General features: G+C 44.6%; 1 protein-coding gene across 2 annotated transcripts in view; it reads left to right on the top strand.

The window, feature by feature from the left end:
* TMEM255A (transmembrane protein 255A) overlaps nt 1-24,116 on the top strand; it is a 239,109-nt gene that overhangs the window by 183,434 nt on the left and 31,559 nt on the right. For both annotated transcript variants that reach the window (XM_078688730.1, XM_078688729.1), the window contains exon 4: nt 11,032-11,121. In XM_078688730.1, the coding sequence (XP_078544856.1) occupies nt 11,032-11,121 (90 nt within the window). The remainder of the gene's footprint in view (nt 1-11,031; nt 11,122-24,116) is intronic.

The following is a 24,116-nucleotide window of genomic DNA, read 5'->3' as shown; positions in this document are numbered from 1 at the left end:
CATGTTTACTGACTTTAGTAAATATAGTTTTGTGTCAATATAGTTTGATGCATGCAACTCCCATGCTGCTGCACCCATGTAACTTCTCCCTGACACAAGGTAACACAAGATAGTGCAATATGCTTCCTGGCGTTACTTTTGAGACAAAATCCCACACAAAAACATGCACATCTTGATTTGTATGGCTTTGTAAATTCCAACATGGAATTTGCACAAGGCTGTGTCGTAAAAGTGGATCCTCTCTGATGCACTGTCTTAGTAACACTGTGTCATAGTCTGTACAGGACTGCACAGACCTTTGGGTAGGTTTGCCCTATATAATTACAACATACACACAGACCTCCAGGTTTTCTCCTTTTCTTCACCCTCCGGCCCAATTTTATTTATGTGTTTTATAGAGCGGGAACTTGAACCGTTAGGGTATCAGAGCGCTTTACAGAGTCATAGAGTTGTACAAGAGGTATGGGATCACAAGAATATACCATAAATTAGGAAGGGTTGGGGGGGGTGCTGCTGTGTACAAGAGGGATGGAAGTGTACAAAATACAGTTAATATTACAGTTGCTGAGGACCGGCCCCAGGGTTCTTGGTAGGGTGAAAGGTCGACGGAGGGAGTCAATAGTCTCTGTGGTGGTTGGGGAACTGGGTTTAGCCGTGGAATTTACCAATGAGGAAGGATTTGGCCTCCTTTTTAAACATGCAAATCACCAGAAAGCAATTGACAGTGACACAGCCCTGCATTCTGCCTTCGCCAGAGAGGAGCCTAATTTCTGATTCACTAGGAGCTGGTTAAGTTTGGAATTGGCCTTATGTGATGCTGTTAAGAGCAAGTCGCCCATTTAGATAGGATGTAAAGTTCTCCAAGACGCTAGTAAACCCTTGTCTGTAAGCTCCTGCTTCCTTTCTGACCCTTTCATGTCAAAGTCCAGATGTTCTGTTTGTCCCTAAGATCACCCGTCACCAGATTCAAGTCCCTACATATTATAAGTGGCTTGGGGGCAAAGCGTACCATGGCTGCCAATACCTCCCTCCCTTTAAGCTATCCATTCAGGACTAATGATCCTTCTTCTTTATCCACCTTGGAGTCCTGTATAGCATGCAGCGTATGAGACACAAACTATGTCACCTTACATCACAACCTCTGAAGCATGTTGGTCTTTTTTGGAAAGGAGATGTCGGCTTTCAGGTGCCTCGAAGCTTGGAGGACGTCACTCTCTTGGATGGACAATTTAGGCTCCCCATATTAAAGGAGATAAAATTGACCTTCCTATCCATTAGTTGTCAAATGTTTATATTTGCTACCCCCTACTAGTTCCCTACCAGCCACTCAGACAAAGCCTCTCAGGGCAGCGATGAATGCAAGGTAAGTACCGGACAGAGTATGGTCAAACTCAGTTTGCTCCCAGTCGAGCACCATTCCCACACAACAATTAATACAAAAATATAGCTGTAGGTCAAGAACAGAACTGGCTATAATGAACCAGTCAACCCTTACAGGACTGACTAATGACCGGTAGAATAGGTTCCCTGTCCACATACTGCCCTCCCGCCACCAACTTTTCCCTCTAACAAATTTTCTGGTAAAAGGAACGCCAGAGTGAATGCTTGAAGAAGCCTGTCCAATCCCTCAGATACAATCTTCTGCTGGGAAGCAAGTGGCTCTATCTGCCTCTGTTGCATGGAGCCTAACTTTCTGTATCTGCTTGATCATTGCTTCATTGCTCGATCCTTCCCTTTCCTGGCTACAGTTTCTATTTTTGGTTTTGCAATCCTCCCTCCTGACCCTTTATACCACCTGCCACTGGGAGACAGTCAGTGGTCCTTTGTGTTCACTCTATACTTGCCCTGTTTTTCATCCAAGTGCAATTTTCTTTGCTTCATGCAAAAAACTGTTGTCTTTGCCGTTGGAAGGAAACCTGGAAGAGATTCTCCCTTCTGTAGGCATGTAATTAGCCCCCAGCAATTAGCCGATAAGGCTAAATACATGCCTTGTACTCCCTCTTTCTTCCTGTGTCCATAATTGTTTACTATGATGATCCATGTTTGGGAGGCAGGTTTGTGTGTTGGCCTGAGAGTCCCGTTCTCTCTGTTCTAACCAACTCCACTGTTTCCCAACCTCTCAGTTCCAGAGTGGACCAGAAAGATCTCTGAATATAACTTCTTTTGTTTGACAAAACTGTCTTTATTATTTTCTATTTATAAATCACACATAGGGTCTCCATTAGAGCATTTTATCCTACCACAAAGGTACTGTTCCTAAGAACTGAATAAACAACAATATGTACCTTCAGTAGTATTAAGGAATAGCAACGAGCCGTTAAGGACGAGAACCCTCACTCACCCGAAGGAGACATGCTTTATTATTGGGCTCCCTCCTCGCACAAGGATCGCAAGGTACCTTGTGTGGGCTACAACTCCCATAAATATTGGGAGGAGCTGTGGTGTTTTTGATGAGCAAGATGGCAATATTCGTAGGTGAGGGGCTGAGTGCAAGAAGAAAGAGAACAGTGATTAAAACTACCTCCCAGTAGACGAAAACTATTTTATTCTGGTGCCCTCCTTCCGGTATATTTAAAAACAGCGAAGAAAGGGGGTAACAACTACCCTATCTAAAGAATCAACATGATTCTGCCCCTAGCTGACTACATAAGTTCATGGGCATTCATCAGGACCAGAGATAGACTGTCACTCTGCTTCAACAGTAAAGAAAAAGTGATTAAAATAGACCATACATTAGGCCTGGTGATTGCCTGCCCGGCATACAGAAACGAACAGCTACGGCGAGCAGCTCTGTATGTCTACATGGGATCAGTTAAGACAATCATGGAATAAGATGCATTACATTTGGCACCATGAGTGAAACCTGAGGATGAGATTAATACCCCCAGGCAATCACCAGACATAATGTTTGGACAGCCCTTTAGGTATACAGATTTTACATTGAGTGGAATTAACCAGTTTGCACCATCATGCACATTGCCCGCACTTTGAACAAGCAGGTATAACAACCCATTGAGCCTGTATACACTCCTCCCCTCAAATCATAACCCATTAACTAATTAACGGTAGATGGGGACATCCTTGACAATACAGGAAGGCTCTCCGTCTCCCCCAAATGGAACATACAAGGAGCATGATGACAGTGTGGCCTGGAACTCCGTTCCCCCCCAAGGGCATAAGGGATGTTACTTGTTTAAAACTGAAAGAGATGCCGAGCCCTCGTTCGGATAGGACAGGTAAACAGTGGTAGGCCTGTAAAGAGGTAATTCACCAAGGGACCTCAGACATAGTCAAAGTTTTTATAGGTGTCGGATAAAATGTCCACTCTGCACTCCATCATGATTGCCTGCCACAAACTCACATACCATTGAGTCAGTGAGGCTGCCTCTTTACGTTTCCATGTGGCCGCCATCTTTGCAGCACCCAAACAAAGCCACGTCACTGACTAATCCGCGATCGTTTGGCATTTTAGAGAGTCATCTCTCAACCCTAGTAGTGCAAAACCTGGGCCGCTAGGGACCAGGTACCCCAACATTTCTTTAAGTTGGGCTAAGATTTCATCTCAAAAAGGGCAAATAGTCGGGCAGTCCCAGCAGATATGTCTTAAATCGCCTATCATTCCACAACATCTCCAACATAGGGCAGATGTGTGAGGGATTTTTTTTCATGTTTGGTGTGATAACGGTACCAATCAAATACTAGTTTGTTAGTTAGTGGGACTCCCTCATAGCCATCGAGTGGTTGAACCGGGGAATATCCCTCAAAAGTTAGACCAGCTTGCCTCTAGAATGAGGTAAACTAGAATTCGTTCCCAGAGCGCCATATGACATGGCTGGGGGGGGGGCATAGTGTCTAAGATAAAGATACACCCATTAGAGCCACACCCCTTCCATGCAAATTGCTCAATACGGGTGAGAACTCTAGTGGCTGCCGCCCGCACCTTGTTGAAGCCCCCAGTGTTTTAATTGATTATAATGCAATTGTTCTGTGGGTGGGAGTTGGCAATCCCATTGGCAATGGTCCAACATCAGAATATCTCAGCTATTGAATAAGTTGGATATAGTAATACAGCCTCTCGTCCTCCAAGCCTCGAAGGGGCCCAGTTGTAATGCTGGGGTGAACTTCGGATTGTAATGAAATGGAGTAAAAAGGGAAGGGAAGGCAGTCAATGCTGCCAACCTGTTCACTTCATCCCACACTTTAACGGTGGCTCACGTGGGTGTGCTCAGGAAGACGTTAGGGGGCATTTCGCAATAACCTTCCACAACAAATCCCATATATACCTCCCCGACACTGCTCTGTCCATGTGGAGCCAGTGTTTGTCCGACTCCCATGCAGACCGTTCAGGGATCAGCCTCAACTGGGATGCCTTGTAATAAAGATTAAAGTCTGTCAGACCTAGACCCTCCGAAGCTTTGGGTAGGAGTAACAATTTGTATGGAAGACATGTCCTGCCTTTTTGCCAAATAAAGCATATCACCAAGGATTGCAAGGCCGGTAGGACCCCTTGATCCAATTCGATAGGGAGCCCCTGAAATATGTGTAGCAACTTGGGTAAAGCCGTCATCTTAACAGCATGGATTCTCCCGAGCCTAGAGAGATACATGGGCGCCCATCTTTTGAAATCAGACTACAATTGTTGCAATAATGGTGGATAGTTAGCGCAAAAGAGAGCTGAAAGTTTGGGGTTATCTTAATACCCAAGTACATACTATCTTTCCTAGACCATTGGAAAGGCGTAGCTGTCCCGATCGTTTCTACTTCTGATGAGGGCAAGGTTAGGTTGAGTAAGAAGGATTTTGGTAAGTTGGTACGAAACCCCTCACCTGTTCAAATTAATTCAATTCCACTAGGAGAGCCTCCAGGGAGGTCCGAGGAAAGGTCAGAGACAATTGTACATCATCTGCAAATATTTAGATTTTGTGCTCTGTGGAACCAAAATTAATGCCCTGAACATGAGGAGTCGAGCGTATCTTGGCTGCCAGTGGTTCAATGCTAAAAGCAAACAACAAAGGTGACAGGGGGCACCTTTGTCTCTTCCCTCTATCTAACTGAAAGAGCTCAGAGCTCACACCTTTCACCAATATGCTGGCTCTGACCATCAGGTAATTGGCCACAATCTTGGTAATGAACTGATCGCAACAACTAAACCTCCTCAGGGTATGGAATAAAAAGGACCAGTCCACCCAGTCAAAAGCCTTCTCGGCATCAAGTGCCACTAAGACCCCCAGTATCAACTTTTTAGTAGCTTTCTCAAACAGGTGGACTACTCTCTGTATATTATTGTGTGTCTGTCTACCCTTGAAAAGTCCAGATTGTTCTGGATGGATCGAATCTGGAAGTAAATCATCCAATCTAACAGCCAATATTTTATTTTAAAAGTGCTATGTGGTGATAGGAGCCATTAGCCAAGGGACCTTTGCCCTGGTTTGGTAGGACGGAAATAATTGCCTCACTCATAGATGGAGTGACCTCTCCTGATTTGGCCACGTAATTAAAAAGTGTCACCAAGTGAGGGATAAGCCTAGGGCTAAATGTCCTAGAAAATTGGGCTGTCAGGCCAATGGGCCAAGGTGATTTATGTAATTTCAGGCCTGTTATCGCCTTGCAAACCTCCTCCTCCATAATTGGACTCCCTAGTAATTTGTTTTGCGCTTCTGTCACCCGAGGTAAGCCTACTTCACCTAAATAGTCCAGTTGGGTCTGCTTGTCTGTCCTTTCTGCCGTATATAGGGTCTTATAGAAAAGCCCAAAATATGTGCCTTCTCAGTGTCTGAAGATGCAATGTCTGTATAGAGAAGGAGAGAAGGCACCCTGCCTGATATTTCTAGTGGTCCTAGCTAGAGGATCCAAACATGATAGGAGAAGGGGGGGTGGTTAGCCCAGAGGCTGAAGCTGCACAGGACAAGAACCAGGTCAATCCAAACAGACTCAACAACATATATTGTAAAAATACATATTTTTTATTTTTCTCTTTTTGAATATATTATTTGTAATTTTCAAAGGACAGACATGTATAAATTAAATAGTCAAAGTGATATTTTACAAAACACATAGCAAAGATTCTTTTCTGAATTAAGATAAGCCCAGTACTGACCACACTTCAAACAAACTACCACACTCATTCACACAAGGGTTTTCTCTAACTATTATTGGAACATTCAACTTTCATTCCTCCATTCATATAGTCCTGGCGTAGACAACAATAGATATTCAGTAAATTGCCTAAATCGGGGGGTTCCTCCAGGCAGATGGTATTAGTACGGGTCCTGGTGTAGTTAGGACAAAATGCCGTATTCCTGGGAAAACGTGCCGACGCGCGTTTCGGTGAAAGGCCAAGGTGGCCACACCTTCGTCAGGGCCAGGGTAGTAAGCTGGGCAGGGGACAGGAATAAAATCTGTTTGTTTTGTTGGAAAGGCATACGATTTAAAGACCACCTTCACAAATTCAGGAGGAGATGAATTCCAGTTGTTACCAAGCTATTGGGTATCAACTCGTGGTTCCTCTGGTGGGATTTACAAAGCGCCTTGCTCAACCAGGTGGCTCATATAGATCGGGAACCAGGGATAACGAAAAGCCGGTCACTGTTCGTCGTATTCTCTTCCGTGATGTTAGTCTGTCAATTATTCTGTCGTCTTTTCAGGACAGTCCTGTAGGTCATCAGGTAAGCGGTTGATCCTGTCACATAGCTGTCTATGACGACTTTTGCGATAGTAGGTAGTCCTGCAAGCACTAATACTGTGCCTTCAGTCCCGCGGGCAGATTCGACGCAATTAGGTCAGATATTCCTTAAAATGGACAGAGCCGGGCTTTTAGGTTGGTATTCCACCGACTATGTTGGAATCATGCCGGAATGCCGCTCACTCGAGTTCCGTCATGAAGTCGGTCGTCGTCTTCCGATGGGATTCCGCCGGCTGCCTCGGTCGGCCAAATGCGCGATACAGGACACTCGAGCTAGGACCACTAGAAATATCAGGCAGGGTGCCTTCTCTCCTTCTCTATACAGTTGTTCTTTCCCCTTTGGCCTGCCTATATCATCAAAACCCTACGGGGAGCCCCCTTCTTTTGCTTTGAAGATGCAATGTCTCCTATTTCTCGATTAATATCCCCAATATATTCCTTCTCCCTCTTAACCTTCAGTAGCCACGTTAAATGGGGGCCCACTTTGTTACCCTGTTCTTAAGTTGTGCGTTGGACTCGAAGGAGAGTGAGTTCTGCCCAATTAGAATAGATAGCGTTAAGCTTCCCTCTGAAGGCGGTTACATTCTTTTGGTAGGGATGAGTCAGACTCTCTTCTGTAACTGTTCTGTGGTATAAAGATGGAGTCAATCTCTCCTTGGCACTTTGTTTATTTAATGACGAGTTCAGTGCAATGTATTGCCCCCACCACTGCCTGACAGGCATCCCAATTATTGGAGTGGGTGGGGTTGTGTGGGTTCACCTGTAAATATTCCTTAATTGTTTTCTATAGATCATTCCGCAAGAGCTTATCTCAAACATGTGACCTAGGAAAGAATCAGCAGCAATATTTAGGGGAGGAGCCTCCCACTCCAAAGTCGAATCCACCGGTGCGTGGTCTGATAATGCGATAGGGTGGAATGTGACTGAGTGTAAGGCCTGGGCCAACGCATTAATCACAAACACATAGTTCAGACCTGAGCAGCTTCGGTGAGAGTATGAGAATTTTTTTTATAGCATCCTTAATGTGTGGAGTACGCCATGCGTCTAGAAGCCCCAACTCCCCAAGTGCCCGCTTCAAGGCCTTAGGGAAGCTCCTCGTGGTAAACCTGTGGGCATGTGTTCTGTCACCTCCTGAGTCCCACGTAAGGTTAAACTCACCCATAGCAATGAACTTGTGAATATAACTTTCAATGTAGTTCCCCTTCAATCCTTTTAGAACTCCCCTAATTCTCACATTGTTCTACCTAGAATGATTCTCCAAGTTCTACGATTTCTACTGGAAAATAATATTTTGCTCTGTGAGGATGACTACCCCTCAAGTGTTCCTGGTTCATCGACCTGTTGTCTGGAGACTTGTCCTCCTGCAGGTTCTTTTTGATGCTCATCCTCAATGAGCAAAACCACCCTTTTAAGCCTTTATTAAGGGTTTAGCTACCCTTTCTACAGCACTTTCTTCCTTAAGCCTTTTCTAGGAGTCTCCCTTGGATTGGCTCTGGCAAGTCAGCATCTCCTTTACCAAAGGTTTCGCTTTGCCTTTTGGGCCTGGCATGTCTTTCAGATGGTTACCCTTGATGGCCAGGTGTGCTTTTGACCGGGTTCTGCCACAGAGACAGGACTCTGTTTTGGGTTCCGTCAGTCCTGGCACTCCAACTCTGATTCTCCATGCCTTTTTTTCTAGTTTACACTGCAGTTATGCCCAGTCCATATTCATTAGGGAAGAGCTTAGTAGCCCCTCCAACAGCAAAAAGGTGCACTCCAGTCTTTTCAGGATGGCACTCTCTTTTTGCTCTGGTGTGGACCCACCAGCAAGGGCAGCTGACACAGTTCCCGCAGTGCCTTCTGGTTCTTGTTGTGCAACGGAAAGTCAGACAGTCTCAACCCATCTGTTGGTGTCGCTTAATGTCACTGACAGGCCACTCACCTCATGAAGGGGTCAAGCAGATCACCATGATTTTCTCTGTTCAATGGCCCCTTATAATCCATAGACATGGCATCTAACATGCTGCCCACAAGTTGGAGAGTTATTCGCTTCCAGTGGCTTTGTCGCTATCAATATTTTACTATTCCCAGTTGACCACATGCTCTGGTGGCCCCTTGTAGACCGGTCGGGGTAGCACATCTTGCAAATCGTCTCCCTAAGCCCCTAACCACGGCTTTACTGCTCCATCATCTCTGCTTAGATTCCAGTCACCAGGACCCACTGAATCCACCCCCTTCATAGCTTTGTTACTTGCACTTATGCTTTATCTTCATGGGTCCTCTGTGGCTGCCATTCTGCCAGCTGCAGCTCTGTTTCCATCAGATAAAGCCCTGGCTCTTCGATTAAACCTCCTGCCCTATGTTCAAATTAGCCAAACACACCTGCTCAACACCAAGATCACCCTGGGTGATAGGCAAACACACCTGCTCAACACCAAGATCCCCCTGGGTGCTAGGCAAGCACACCTGCTCAACACCAAGATCCCCCTGGGTGATAGGCAAGCACACCTGCTCAACAGCAAGATCCCCCTGGGTGATAGGCAAGCACACCTGCTCATCACCAAGATCCCCCTGGGTGATAGGCAAACACACCTGCTCAACACCAAGATCACCCTGTGTGATAGGCAAACACACCTGCTCAACACCAAGATCCCCCCGGGTGATAGACAAACACACCTGCTCAACACCAAGATCTCCCTGTGTGATAGGCAAACACACCTGCTCAACACCAAGTTCCCCCCTGGGTGGGAGACAAACACACCTGCTCAACACCAAGATCCCCCTGGGTGATAGGCAAACACACCTGCTCAACACCAAGATCACCCTGTGTGATAGGCAAACACACCTGCTCAACACCAAGATCCCCCTGGGTGATAGGCAAACACACCTGCTCAACACCAAGATCCCCCCGGGTGATAGGCAAACACACCTGCTCAACACCAAGATCCCCCCGGGTGATAGGCAAACACACCTGCTCAACACCAAGATCACCCTGTGTGATAGGCAAACACACCTGCTCAACACCAAGATCCCCCTGGGTGATAGGCAAACACACCTGCTCAACACCAAGATCCCCCCGGGTGATAGGCAAACACACCTGCTCAACACCAAGATCCCCCCGGGTGATAGGCAAACACACCTGCTCAACACCAAGTTCCCCCTGGGTGATAGACAAACACACCTGCTCAACACCAAGATCACCCTGTGTGATAGGCAAACACACCTGCTCAACACCAAGATCCCCCGGGTGAAAAAGCAAACACACCTGCTCAACACCAAGATCACCCTGTTTGATAGGTAAACACACCTGCTCAACACCAAGATCCCCCTGGGTGATAGGCAAACACACCTGCTCAACACCAAGATCCCCCTGGGTGATAGACAAACACACCTGCTCAACACCAAGATCCCCCGGGTGATAGGCAAACACACCTGCTCAACACCAAGATCCCCCCGGGTGATAGGCAAACACACCTGCTCAACTCCAAGTTCCCCCTGGGTGATAGACAAACACACCTGCTCAACACCAAGATCACCCTGTGTGATAGGCAAACACACCTGCTCAACACCAAGATCCCCCGGGTGAAAAAGCAAACACACCTGCTCAACACCAAGATCACCCTGTTTGATAGGTAAACACACCTGCTCAACACCAAGATCCCCCTGGGTGATAGGCAAACACACCTGCTCAACACCAAGATCCCCCTGGGTGATAAACAAACACACCTGCTCAACACCAATAGGCAAGCACACCTGCTCAACCCCAAGATCCCCCTGGGTGATAGTGCGCACTACAAATACACCCGACATAACCCAACAAAACATATTCACTGAAATATGTTTTTGAATGTAGTTTTTTTCTAAAAAAAAATCATTTCTGTGTAGCTATTTTGGTAAAAGTACTACATACATCTACAATAATCCCAAATGATAGACACTTAACTTTCTTGAGGCCCTGATTACGAGTGGGTCTGTGTTTTCTGTGTTTGTGCAGGGGTCGAAATTATGAGTTGGGTGGTATTTATCCTCTCCAGTAATTACAGGATACATTAAATATCTTGCCCTTTGTTATATTTCATGAGGTCAAACTTGCCGTAATTTAACAGGGGAAAAACTTCGATTTTGGTGAGGTAAGCGACAAAATCTGCGTGTTGTTCCCACTATTTTACATTTACAATAAAGTGCCCAAAGGTATTGTTATTGCTCTGTTGCTATAAAAGGAACCTGTGTGCTGACAAACTCGGAATCAGAACAGGGCCTACTGGTTTTCAAAGTACATTGCAATGTTGATTTTTGCACTGGATATTATTGCTATGCATGACCATCCTTTATCTGTCTTATTGGTGAACACCTTTTCTTTTTCTCCACAGCTGGTTGCCTCGATTGTTTTTATAAGTTTTGGTGTTATTGCAGCCTTTTGTTGTGCCATTGTTGATGGAGTTTTTGCTTCAAAACATCTTGTAAGTAACCTAAAAATCTAAAACGTTACTGATATAAAGGTACACACAAACGCAAGTGCAGAAATCGTTCTAAGATCAAACTTGCATTATTCTTTATATTTATAGTCACGAAGATCCATAAAATTGAGTCATGTTATAAAATATACCATATTGACCAAGGGGTCACTCTTTTGTTAGTACTGAATGAATACTTTACACATTGCTATTTTCTGCTCTGTGCCATTGTTACCGGGGGTTGAACTCTGGTTAATTTAGTCAGTGACTTTAGTAGTTTTCACTCACAGAAGTTGTATTTATTTCTTAAAGTGGGTAATCACCCCCCTTAACTAGCAATACAATTTCTTACAGTTGCATAATGTTGAAGAGTAGTTGTTTGCCTCTGTTAAAGGTCCAGCTGAGAGCCCCTACTTACTGGGCGAGGTTGACTGTCTTTAGTCACATACATGTCTACTGTTAGTACGTTAAATCACCAACATTAAAGCATAACAAACCCTAATAGCTTGGTTTTAAACAAGTAGTAAGCCCAGCAAACAGGAACTAGGCCTTCAGGAGAGGCAACAGGTTATAGCTTGTCCCCTTCAACATATTGAGACACATCAGGTAAAATGTCCAGATAAAGATCACCATGGTGCTGCTGTAATCACTCTTCCAGCTGAACAGAGTTGTGCTAACTATATTTGTTGGCAATAAAATGCTCCTGCAGCACTTGACTTGACTTGATTTGGCAGACTTTATGCACAGACATTGTCTGAGAAGATGACCACTCATAATGTTAAGCTGTTGCAAGTTCCGACAAAGGGTAAGGCTTGAAAAGAACTGCTAGCACAGAGTATCAAGCACTGAGTACAAATGGAGGTACATATCTGCCTTTAGAAAATCTGCAATCTAGTAGTAGCTGAAAGAGAAGGAGGACTGAATCTTATTTTTCATCATCTATTCACTATGATAACAGAATGGGATGGAGAACGGTCTTTAACCCATATATCTCACACGAAACGCAAAGCTCATGACCTCGCAAATGAAGTTCCAGATATAGGGCTACATGTATCAAGCATTTTTAGATTCGCAAATGGGCCAATTCTCAGAATCGGCCCGTTTGCGAACGGAAAAAATGCTTTTTACATTTATCAAACCCTATTTTGCGCTTCGGTAACCTGTGACAGAATCGCAAAATGGGTTTGCAATTCGGTATTTGAAAGGGGCGGGTTTAGGGCGTCCCTTCCAAGTACCGAATCTCTGTGGTATGTATGAATGTTTTGTGACCATGAATGCGGATGCAAACCATTAGTATTTACCACCAACTTTAGGTTGGTGGTAAACCAGTCACAAACAGGAAGGGGTCCCCAAGGAACCTCTTCCCCTCTGTGAATGTATGCAAACACTTTTTTAAGAGCAGGCAGTGGTCCCATGGATCACTCCTTGCTCTTAAAAAATGAAACAAAAACTTTTCATTTTGTTTTTTAAAAAACGCAGCCCGTTTTCGTTTAAGGAAAATTGGCTGCATTTAATAAAAAAGTTTGTTTTATTTTAAAACAATCACTGACATGACGGTCTGCTGAACCTAGCAGGTCAACATCCCTGTGATTTTAGCGATTCCTAGGGGATTGCAAACTGCGATCTACCTCATTAATATTAATGAGGTAGGTCGATTTGAGACCCCCTAGGACTTGCTAATTGCAACTCTATTAGTTTTATACATTTGTAATAGTGATTACCTAATAGCGATTCACTGAAAATCGCAATTAGGTCATCGCTATTACAAATGTTGATACATGTGGCCTTCATTTACAAAGGATCTCATTGGTGAGATTAAATATTTCCACTATCAATGACACAAGTACAAATAGAGTTTTATTTATTGGAATTGGTATGTGTTCTTACTTAAAGAGGCTGTGCTGCTTTTTGTTTTTTATTTATTGATATACTTATTGTGAGGTCATAAGCAGCGTATTTTGTGTGTGTGAGTTACGGTTTGCCGAGCTGTTGTGCAAGTTATGAAGTGAATAGCTATCCATAACAGGTGACTTACAGTAGTGTTGCTATTTTAACTCACAACCATTGCTGTATTTTAACTGTGTTTTGAGTTGAATTTTCAGGTTTTTTACGAAGCTCTACATCCATCGTCCAACCAGCATGGATGTTATGGTGCGATGGTCAACAAACGTCTGCTTCGGCAGGGGATGGCTGCAGGGTCTGGTCTGTGGCCAGGTCCTGCATCCAAACCACCATACTGGCCATTCCCTACTGCATAAACCCCCTGGGGCAGTCAACAAAAGCAATAAATTGACCTTCATCCTGGTGCAGCAGGGCCTATCTGCAGATCCTTTTCATTGATCAGGCTATATGCCCAGTCTTCCCTAAGAAGTCAACGCCCACTGCTTGAGCGCTTCCACCTAGCGCAGCTGAAATTGGCCATTGGTCTTACCTACTGCCATAAACTGCACCCCACACTCATTGAGTCACCACTCCCCACAGTACATGGGCGTAAACCGTGTGCTGTGGAAAATGGCAGCCCAATGATCCTTGGGCACCCAATCGCCTCTGTACACAGCCTTTGGCAATCTGCAGCGTGGATTGCAGCAGGGCCTGTGCTCAACTCCCACATTTGAACCAACCCTAGTAGTGCACAGCTAAGATGCTGCAAATTGCTATTTGATTGGCACATTTTTTTAATAGGATTCATGGATTCTGGGGGGAGGAGCTGATGGGGCGGGGGTGGGGGCGTGGATTCAGAATTGGCGAAGTCAACCCTGTAAGAATCCCATGACAAAACCCCCACATGAGCCTGGCTGTCAGAGTGTGCTCATCTGCCCCTTATTTTTCTTTATTTTTCCACGTTTTGGCCTCTGTCTGCCAAGTTGGGGAATGGCAGCTGTGAGTGGAATCTTTAGGACAATCAGAGCACGCTTATTTGTGAATGCTCAATGGATGACAGGAAAAAAAGCTCCCTTTTCCAGGGGTGTACATTTTTTTTTGCAATGGATCTGAGTATTTTCCATGGATATAGTATATTTCAACCCTTCGGAGACCTTCTGACACCTTTTTGTAGCTCTTCTTTCTCAAAAATTGCTGAATCGATTTACGCCAAACCAAGCAAAGGCGCTACTCTGAGTAAAGTTCTAGGGGCATATTACCAAGGGTGGCGATAGGCAATTATCGCAGGTTTAATTCTATCGCTCTATTAGCAAGCAGTCGCTAACTGATGTTAGCGACAGCTTTTAGGCGATAGCGAGCGGTTTGGGGCCCGCTTTGCATGTCAGCGATATTTATCGCTAATGACATGCAAAGTGGGCGTACCCAATCTGTTAGCGACTGAAAGCAGTCACTAACGTCACTATCACCTATTAGCAAGGCAGGCGTAGCGATGGAAATATTCCAGCTATCGCCAAAAACCAACGCCTGCTCAGACCATTTCTTAGCCATGTTATCCAATGGGAGGTGGATAACATGGCTAAGAGCGTTTTGTCGATATTGTGTGAATATCGTTGTATTCTCAGCCATAATCACGTCGCTGGATATTTTAGCACAATGGAGAAAAACGTTGCTAATAGCATGTTTTCGCCGCTAACATATCCAGCGATAGGCAGCGATAAAAAAAACGTCGCTAAGCCTATTTAGCGATAATTATCGCTACTTGTTGGTAATATGCCCCCTAGTTTCATGTGAAGTTTAGTGTAAATCCGATCAGCATTTCTTCTTGTAGCATAGATCAGCGTTCCCTAAGGCTGACAAAATGGGTAAGGCTCTCTTTTCGACCATACCACCTTTATCTCCCTCTTGGAAGGATATGCAGGAGACTTGACATACCAAGAAAATGTACTTTTTTGGAAAGTTTTATGCAGATTTGTTAAATAGCAAAAAAGCTACAAGCAAAGCAACGCATTTTCAGAGGAAATTCAGACTCCAATCTTTACTACAGAATCACTAGCTCTATAATATATCTTCATACATCTCTATATATATATTTGTATATATGTGTAAGTACACACACACTTTTATATCTCAACCACATGCCTATATAGCTAAGATTGTCACCCCATTCCATAGGAAATCTGATTTTTGGTACCCCTAATACCTTCCCTCCAGCTTGTCTGTTTTAAAACATACCTATCAAAAGATAGCAAGAGGAGGAGGGGTTTATTGTGCAGCCTGCACCTGCTGAAGGTATGGTCTTGTTTTAGCTCTCTTTCAGTATTACTTGTTTTTAAGTGCATATCGCTGAAGGGCTGGATCTAAAACTGGTGCAATTGAGCCGCATGGCTTTTTGCATGCAGGAGGCAAATAAAGTTTCAGTCTTGTATTTGCAGGTTTATATTAACTATCACCGCCTTCAGTGGAAATTCACTTTATCAAACAAAATGGCTAAGTGACAGAGTGCCTCACTTACTACAAAATAAAGCAGCACGGTGCTGCAAGCCATTTTGCTGCGCCGGGCTGCATAATTTTAAAAGAATGGGGATGCTTTGTATTAGCAACAATACAATGCATCCATGTGCTTTCCTCATCACTGGAGCACAAATGGCTGCCATGCGCCAGCACAGGCACCCTTGCATCATGTTGCAAGGGTGCCTCCGTTGCGTGGCTAATTGTTTTTTGTGCAGGAAGAGACATCTTCCTGCACAAAGACAATCATTGATGGCATTTTCCTCTTTCTATGCCAGCACGCTTAGAAAGAGGAAAAAACGAGGATGCATACAAGTATTTCTCCTCATTGTGCCACTCGTATGCCTCCTCTGGGGAGGCGTAGGTTTCTGACACATTCCCTGCTTTACAAAACATTGTAAATCTGAGAATGTGTCAGGTTCCATGGATGTTGCGTGGGAACACCCACAGCAACACCCATGGAACGCACCTTTCACACAGAGCAATGTGTAAAAGGGGCCCTTATTTACAAAGCCACTTGTTTCATCTGTGGATGATTATATTCCATCTGACCTCCTCAGGGCTAAAAAATCAACAAATAAGAGCATTACAGTCCAGTCACTATTCCAAATTATATAAGGAAACCACCACCATATTCCCTGTGACTACAAGAAGTGGTGGTCCACATGAATGTGTAAGAGAGAAACTGTACGTTTCACATATCATAATTTGAATTAACTTTGTGATCAATCCATAAAAGTAACAAAAATAAAATGTCCAAACTTAAAGTATGTTACAACATAGGTTAAACTGCCTAATGTGGGGCAGCAGTGCAACTGACACCCACAAAACAAATCTTGAGTAAAGGCAAAACATTAAGTGAAAGGATAGTAACAAGGAAACAACACTTAATCATAATTAGTTCTGTATACACTTCAAATGAACAACAAAGTTAATAGTAAGTTTCACCTAACCAAATAGTCCCTTAACACCAAGTGAGATCAACACTTTATTCAAGAGTCACCTTACACGTTCAAAGTGGTCAAACAGTCCATAGAATTGGTAAATATGTTAGGCCTGAAGAAAAGGAGAACAAAAGTTTGAAGTCTCTAACAAATTATAGAAAGTATTGTAAAACTATATTATATACTTATAACGTAACATTATACTGAAGCCTGTAATTGACATAACAAGCATTAGCATAGCCAATAGGTCTCGTGTCTGGGACCTTATAAGTGTTTAGCAACGCAACAGTTGATGTTGTTGCACCAGGGATATTGTGCTGCATAACTAAATACTTATAAGGTCCCAAATGCGAGACCTATTGGCCATGCCAATGCTTGTTCCTCTTGGCTTTTATATGGACACTGGATTTGTTTGCTCAATTTATTGTAAAGCTAAAGCTGGTGCGTATGACTAGCTCGCACACAAAGTGTAAATAACCTGAGTGTATTTCACACGTTGATTTATTTCGAATTTATTGAAGACTAAGAAAAAAGCTGACGCTCATCTATCAAGCACTGGCGTTGCCAATAGGTCTCGCAGTAGGAAAGTTGGAGCTATTACAATTGCAAATAACAATCCCTTTTATTTTTGTTTTCATTTTAAAAACATAAAGGGCTTTGTCATTTACAAAACCAATAGCTCCAACTTTCCTACTGCGAGACCTATTGTGCACTGCACAGTGTGGGTGAAAGTGGCACTGCGTGTGTGTGAGTGGCGTTGCGTGTGTGAGTGGCGTTGCATGTGTGAGTGGCGTTGCGTGTGTGAGTGGCGTTGCGTGTGTGAGTGGTGTTGCGTGTGTGAGTGGTGTGTGAGTGGCGTTGCGTGTGTGAGTCGCGTTGCGTGTGTGAGTGGCGTTGCGTGTGTGAGTGGCATTGCGTGTGTGAGTGGCGTTGCGTGTGAGTGGCGTTGCGTGTGTGAGTGGCGTTGTGTGTATGAGTGGCGTTGCGTGTGTGAGTGGCGTTGCGTGTGTGAGTGGCGTTGCGTGTGTGAGTGGCGTTGCATGTGTGAGTGGCGTTGCATGTGTGAGTGGCGTTGCATGTGTGAGTGACGTTGCGTGTGTGAGTGGCGTTGCGTGTGTGAGTGGCGTTGCGTGTGTGAGTGGCGTTGCATGTGTGAGTGGCGTTGCATGTGTGAGTGGCGTTGCATGTGTGAGTGACGTTGCGTGTGTGAGTGGCGTTGCGTGTGTGAGTGGCGTTGCGTGTGTGAGTGGCGTTGCGTGTGTGAGTGGCGTTGCGTGTGTGAGTGGCGTTGCGTGTGTGAGTGGCGTTGCGTGGATGAGTGGCGTTGCGTGGATGAGTGGCGTTGCGTGGATGAGTGGGGTTGCGTGGATGAGTGGGGTTGCGTGGATGAGTTGCGTTGCGTGTGTGAGTGGTGTTGTTTGGGTGAGTGGCGTTGCGTGGGTGAGTGTGGTGTTGCGTGGATGATAGCGGGCTTGCGTGGGTGTGAGTGGCATTGCGTGTCTGTAAGTGTTGCTGTGTGGGTGAAAGTGGCACAGAGCCTTTGATGTGGCCACTTACTGATTAGCATTATTAAAATCTGCATGAAAATTAATTTTATTATTACTATTTATTCTTTGCCAAGCACTCATCACTGATCTGGGCATAAATAAAAGTACGTGAACTCTGATCCTGGGGGATTTTGGTAGATGTTTACGTACAGACATACACAATACAACGCACATACCTTAAATGGAAAATATAAATGCAACGTACCTTTATCTGTCGGGAAAAAAAATTGGGTAGGAAAACTAGTTTGGTTAATGCAATCACTTTAGGCCCCTGCATGCTACAAGCGGGGACGCATTTTTAGTTTGAAGAATGTGATAAGCTGAAGGTGGAGGGGGTGCGAGGGATGAGGGAACACGGCCTGGGGGAAGCTGGCTGGGGAGGGGGGAGGAGAAATGCACGGAAGTTAGGGGAGGAGAAGCCGAGAAGCCGCAGAGCGCACGCTGGGCGAAGCCCTTTGATGTGCTGTGCGGCAAATGGAGGGAGGCTGATGCGCGTTCATGTTTGAACACGTGGTTCACATGAACTGCATTAAAACGCCAGCAAAAAGCTGGTGGTTTCATGAGCATTTTGAGCACTTGAATTCTCGTTCCTCAATGCGCTTGCGCGCATTTAAGGTCACGAGACCTAAAAAAATATCTGCACTAAAAAAAGTGTTAATCACACGTGGTTACATATTAAACAAAGAATCTAATACCTTGTTTGACAGTCGTAACTTATATTTTGAAAAAAATAGTAATGACCAAACTTAAATGTAATGACATTGTGTCTGAGTGGGTGAACACGCCCGTAGCCTGTCCATTACAAACACCAGACCAACCATCTTTAACTTTGGGAATAACTAAAATAACATTAATGATTCCAGATGGGTGATATTACAGTGTGTAGCCCATGTAAGTCATAGCGGATACACAAAGAAGAAAATTAAACAAAATTAACCCCCTGGCTGCGGCCGGAATTCTGCGCCTGTGCGGCACATTCCGATTGCGGTCGTGGTCATGACGGCTCCTGGCCGTCATCAGCACACGCCCACCGTAACTGATGACGACCGGGAGCCGTCATCAGCACCGAAGGGGTTAAACAATATTTGAGAAAAACAAAAACATAGTTGCCAAGGTTTCAGATTTCTTATGTGTGACATTTTCATAATTTCACCATAATTATAAGTGACATTCAACAACTATGAGTGACACTTTCTCGTGAGTAAACTCAAACAGTGAAGACAGGGGAAACAGGTATAAATATCAAAATTACATCCATTTAAGCAACTAGAAACTCTAAGAAGATCTTAAAACTGCTGCAAAGCACCAGAAATTGAAAAGACCTAATATAGGGGTGGTGCTTGGGGGCTGTGTGTTGGTGCAGCCACACCCCAGATTCAGGGGTTTTGATGGAAGCAGAGAGGTGTGAGAAAGCTTCATAATGATCCCCTTCCTCATCCCATTACCTACTTCATGACTTTCTTCATCTGAGAACACTCTAAGGGCCATATGTATCATACAAATTTGCATTTGCAAAGGCCGAAATTTACAGAATTTCGGCCTTTGCGAATGCGAATTTGCTAAATGGGATGTATGAATGAAAATCCGGTGCAAAATAAGGATTCGCAAAATTTGCGATTCCTTATTTTGCAATTGCATTTAAGGAATTGCAAATTTTGCGATTCCTTAAATGCAATGTATGTATCTAAAAAAATTGCTAATTTTCCCTAAGGAATCGCAAATTACCACCAACTTCAAGTTGGTGGGAATTTGCGAATTTCTTGAAAAATGCCCATTTTCGCATTTTTCAAAGTGCCATGTGACGCACATACATGCCCCTAGGGCATGTATGTGCACCACATGTGCACCCATGCTTATTTCAGGGGTGCAACAGGGTGTCCTTTGGACACCCCTGCACCCTTGAAATTATTCTCAATTTGCGATTAGCAAATTGCGAATCGCAAATTGAGAATAAATTCCCATTCCTTCCTATGGGCCTCCCGGCCCATAGAAATGAATGGGAAAGTATTCCTTAATTGCGAATTCGCAATTTGCGAATTCGCAATTAAGGAATATCAAGAAATCGCTAAAAATTTCTTAAAAATCGCTATTACAGAATCGCTAACATATGGCCCTAAGTCACCACTTATAACCTAGTTTTTTATGTCAATGAAATACTCCCTCCTCCCATACACAGTCACACTTCCCCAGGAACTTCCTATTTTCATTCTGCCTTCTATCTGTTGCTACCTTCCTTTTCGCAGAAGAGCTGCTCTGGCACTTTTCCAATCAGGAGAGCGCAAGTGCCTTTCTATTTTTGTTTTCCTTGTGACTGGAGTTGGTGTAAAAACAGGATGTTTTGCAGAAACATGCTGGGAAGGGCACGTTGCCTCTAAAATGGCGGTGCTTAGGCCCGTACTCGGCTGAGATCCAAAACATGCTGAAAAAGGCGCGCTCTTCGCGTGTGCCGATGACTGGTCTTGCTCTCAACAGAGCGGCAAGACCCGCTGCGACAAGTGCTCATCAAGAGCAGTTTTGCCCGGGCCCGCACTCAAGCTGAGTTACAGAACATGCAGCAAATGGTGCACATCAGGAGTGGCGTTGCCTGATCACGCCGTCACCTAAATGGTAAGATACATGCTGGAAAAGACATGCTACATCCGGTCATGCAGTGCAAGGGACTCACCTTACTATGCATAGTCACCAGGGGAACACTAAAGCAGCATTTGTTTAGACGTCTCTCACTTTAGTTAGCTCACAACACTGCAGCAGGCGCAGCCAGCCTTTTACAGAGCTAGGGCAGCTCTGTGCTGAAGTAAGTGACTGGACTAGGGAGCAAATTCATTAATAGCATAATAAACAGCAACTAGGAGTAAATAAACATCAATACTCACCAGGGGCTTCATTTATGAAAAGTGACGGATCGCTGCGGGAAAACAGCGATGCGTCACTTTTCATTGCGACCCCAATGATACGTCATATTTACAATATGACGCATCATTGCGCAAGGAGTTACAGACGTATCTGTAAGCGCAAAAGTGACGCATTGCTGGAGTGTGTCACAAAAGTAATGCAACTCCAGCAATGCGTCCTTTCACATGGGGAAAGCCCCATGTGAAAGGGCTTGCGTCAGTCTTACGCCTGCTGTGAGGCAGGCGCAAGATTTTGACGCAACAGCATCCTAAAAGTGATGCAGTGAAATCTCATAGATTTCACTGCGTCACTATTACGAGGCTTTTTGCGGGGGAACGCCCCCTCTGCATAAATTATACCTGGCGCAGGTATAATGTGGCGCAGGGGTTTACAAAGTGACGCATCTACCTAGATGCGTCACTTTGTAAATATGGCGCAACAAGGCGCATTGTTTACGCCACTGGTGCGTCACAAAAAGTGACGCACCGGCGGCGTAAAAGTGACGCAAGGGCTCATAAATGAGGCCCCAGGCACTTAGGGGCAGATTCACAGAACTAACTTAAGACAAAATCCTAAACTTACTACTTTTGGTATTCACAGAAGTTAGGATTTTGTCTTAAGTTTGTCTTAAGACAGACTTAAGACACACTTAAGACAGACTTAAGTTAGGATTTTGTCTTAAGTCTGACTTAAGTCTGTCTTAAGTCTGTCTTAAGTCTGTCTTAAGTTTGTCTTAAGTCTGTCTTAAGTTTGTTTTAAGACAAAATCCTAACTTCTGTGAATACCAGTTAGTTCTGTGAATCGGCCCCTTACTTCTTTACAGTGAGCGAGGCGAGACGCCCACAGCAATTCGGTAATGCGACTAGCTTCAAGTTACGACTCAGACTAGTCCCGTGCTACACCAGCAAGCCCCGCCTGCCGCAGCAACAAAAGGAACGCATGGGCAATCACAATGAGATTCTGGGCTGGTCATGGGTGTTCTGGGCTCCAGTTACACCATGAGAAGTGTGCTGCCGATAATTACCACCAGCAGCTAAATCTTACCAGACCAGCAGCTGGCACAGTGCGTACGCTCGAGCAGCGGGTGGCAGGACCGACCTGCCTATTATTGTGAGTTTCTGATAACTCACACTGTCTCTGTAGTAGCCATTGGCTGGGCACTGACTCCTGTGTCAACATCACTTGTGATGATATGGCACGCGGCGTTGAGGGAATCCAACAATGTACAGTGTGTTACATTGTCGCAGCAGCTACCTTGCGAGCAGCTGAGCCAGCCCCCTAGCCTGTCGGGATTAACACACACCCCAATATGACATACGCTGCCACTCCAGCTTAAATTCAGTCAATAATGTGCATTAGCAGCGCTCCTGCTTTGACAGCTGAGGAGGCACTATAATGCGTGACTTTGCATTTCAGTGCGGTGAAGACTGAAATGCGTTAGTTTAAGACTAATGCTTGGTACTTGGCAGGGATGCAAAAAATTTTAAACTTTGTCAAACTTACCAAGTGGGAGGATATTCCACACCTCCATAGAGGTATAAATAATACGTTAGTGAAGGCGACTAACCCGTTTTCACAGGCAGCCATCTTAGAGGTACACGTTACAAGGATACCTCAACAACCTTAAAGTAATATGTGTCCGCTTGGAGCAATGTAAGTCATGGCAGACACAAAAATAAAAAAGATAGCAATTATTTGGCAAATTTTGCTTCACAATTTTTTGTTTTTTATACCAAAACTTACTGAGTGTGGTGCACAACTCCACAGTTTACGTAAACTAAAGTAGCATTGAGGAACAGCGACATAAATACTGTCCTAAAGGAGAAGACTCATCTTTTTTTACTGTCAGCCATCTTAGAGGTAGGTGCATGTCACAAGAACAAATATTGTACGAGGGTGCCTGCATTGACACTAGGCAGCTAAACTTAGCGCTTGTACTAGAAGAAACGCATGTGTGCACCACATTCTTGTAAGTATGATGCATCCCAGCATTTTCAGACTGGCAGGTACGGCGTTAGCAATGTTAGCTTAACGCCACGCTCCGCCATTCTCTTGTAAATATGCCCTGTAGTGTTTTATTTTGTTGCTCAGATTGTGTGGGGATTATCATTCAATGTGCTACTGGACAAATAAAGGGCCTGGGAAGATTTTTTAGGATTTGCGTTGGATGCCCTCGTGATAAGGAATATGGAATCCGAAAGAGTTCCATATCCTTTTTTTTTTTTTACTACAAGTACCCTTGTGGCTGTTGGGAACTTGGTCCTAGATTTGCTAACATTTGGCACAACGCAGCAAGACAACTTGCTGAGCTGCGTCAAAAGGAGAGAGCCGGACTGCACTATATTTGCTAGGATATGGCATATTCCTGCTCTCTCTGTGCGCTGGTGCACGGAGTGCAGCCTAGCGCCAACAACAGCTCTCTTGTGCCATGCTAGGGTGCCTGCGTTACACCTTCCGGCACAAAAACAATCCTCAGAGGCATTTTCCTCTTTCTCTGTTTGCTGCAGAATGTTGCACATGTAGAAAGAGGAAACAAAGAGGAGAAATAAACATATTTCACCTGGTTTTGCCTCTGTTAGGATGGCATAGCATTTTGACGCATTCCCGTGTTTACTATTCTTAGTGCATCTGGTAATGCTCCAAAATGTATGGGTGCATGGGTGGGAACGCCCACACTTCACCCATAGAACGCCTTCCCAACGCAAAGTAACACAAGGCAGCAACTTGCGCTGCCTTGCGTTACTCTAGATCTACTAAGCCACTTAGAGCCACTCAAGGTGGCTTTGCCTGGCTTAGTAAATCTGATTTAAGGGCTTGCAGTGCCTTGCGTGACACACAGGCAACGCATGCCTTTAGTAAATCTGGCCCTTGGTGTAGCTGAGAGATTTGATGTTCAGGCAAGGAGAGGGAGACATATTTGTCTAGGTCAAACCAAGAATTGATATTTCCTATTTCTCTTGTTTTGGCGTCTGGAGGGGGCTCAAGAGGAAAATACATTTCATTTGATGGAGACTGTTGTTGGGTGCGCCAACGCCAGGTCCAATGCAGGTATTGAGCCTAATTGTTGGGGGAAAGGTCACTCAAGGACATTTGACCTTCATTTTCGGGTGATAGAGTGTGATAGAAGGACCAGAGGACTTTGAAATATACTGCTTGATCCCTACGTCATGACGTGGTGCGGCACTCAACATATGCATTGTTTTGTACATTGAACTTGCTGCCTACCGTA

Source organism: Lissotriton helveticus, chromosome 4_1, assembly GCF_964261635.1.
Source record: "Lissotriton helveticus chromosome 4_1, aLisHel1.1, whole genome shotgun sequence".
Classification (NCBI taxonomy): domain Eukaryota; kingdom Metazoa; phylum Chordata; class Amphibia; order Caudata; family Salamandridae; genus Lissotriton; species Lissotriton helveticus.
This window is presented reverse-complemented; position numbering and strand designations above follow the sequence as displayed.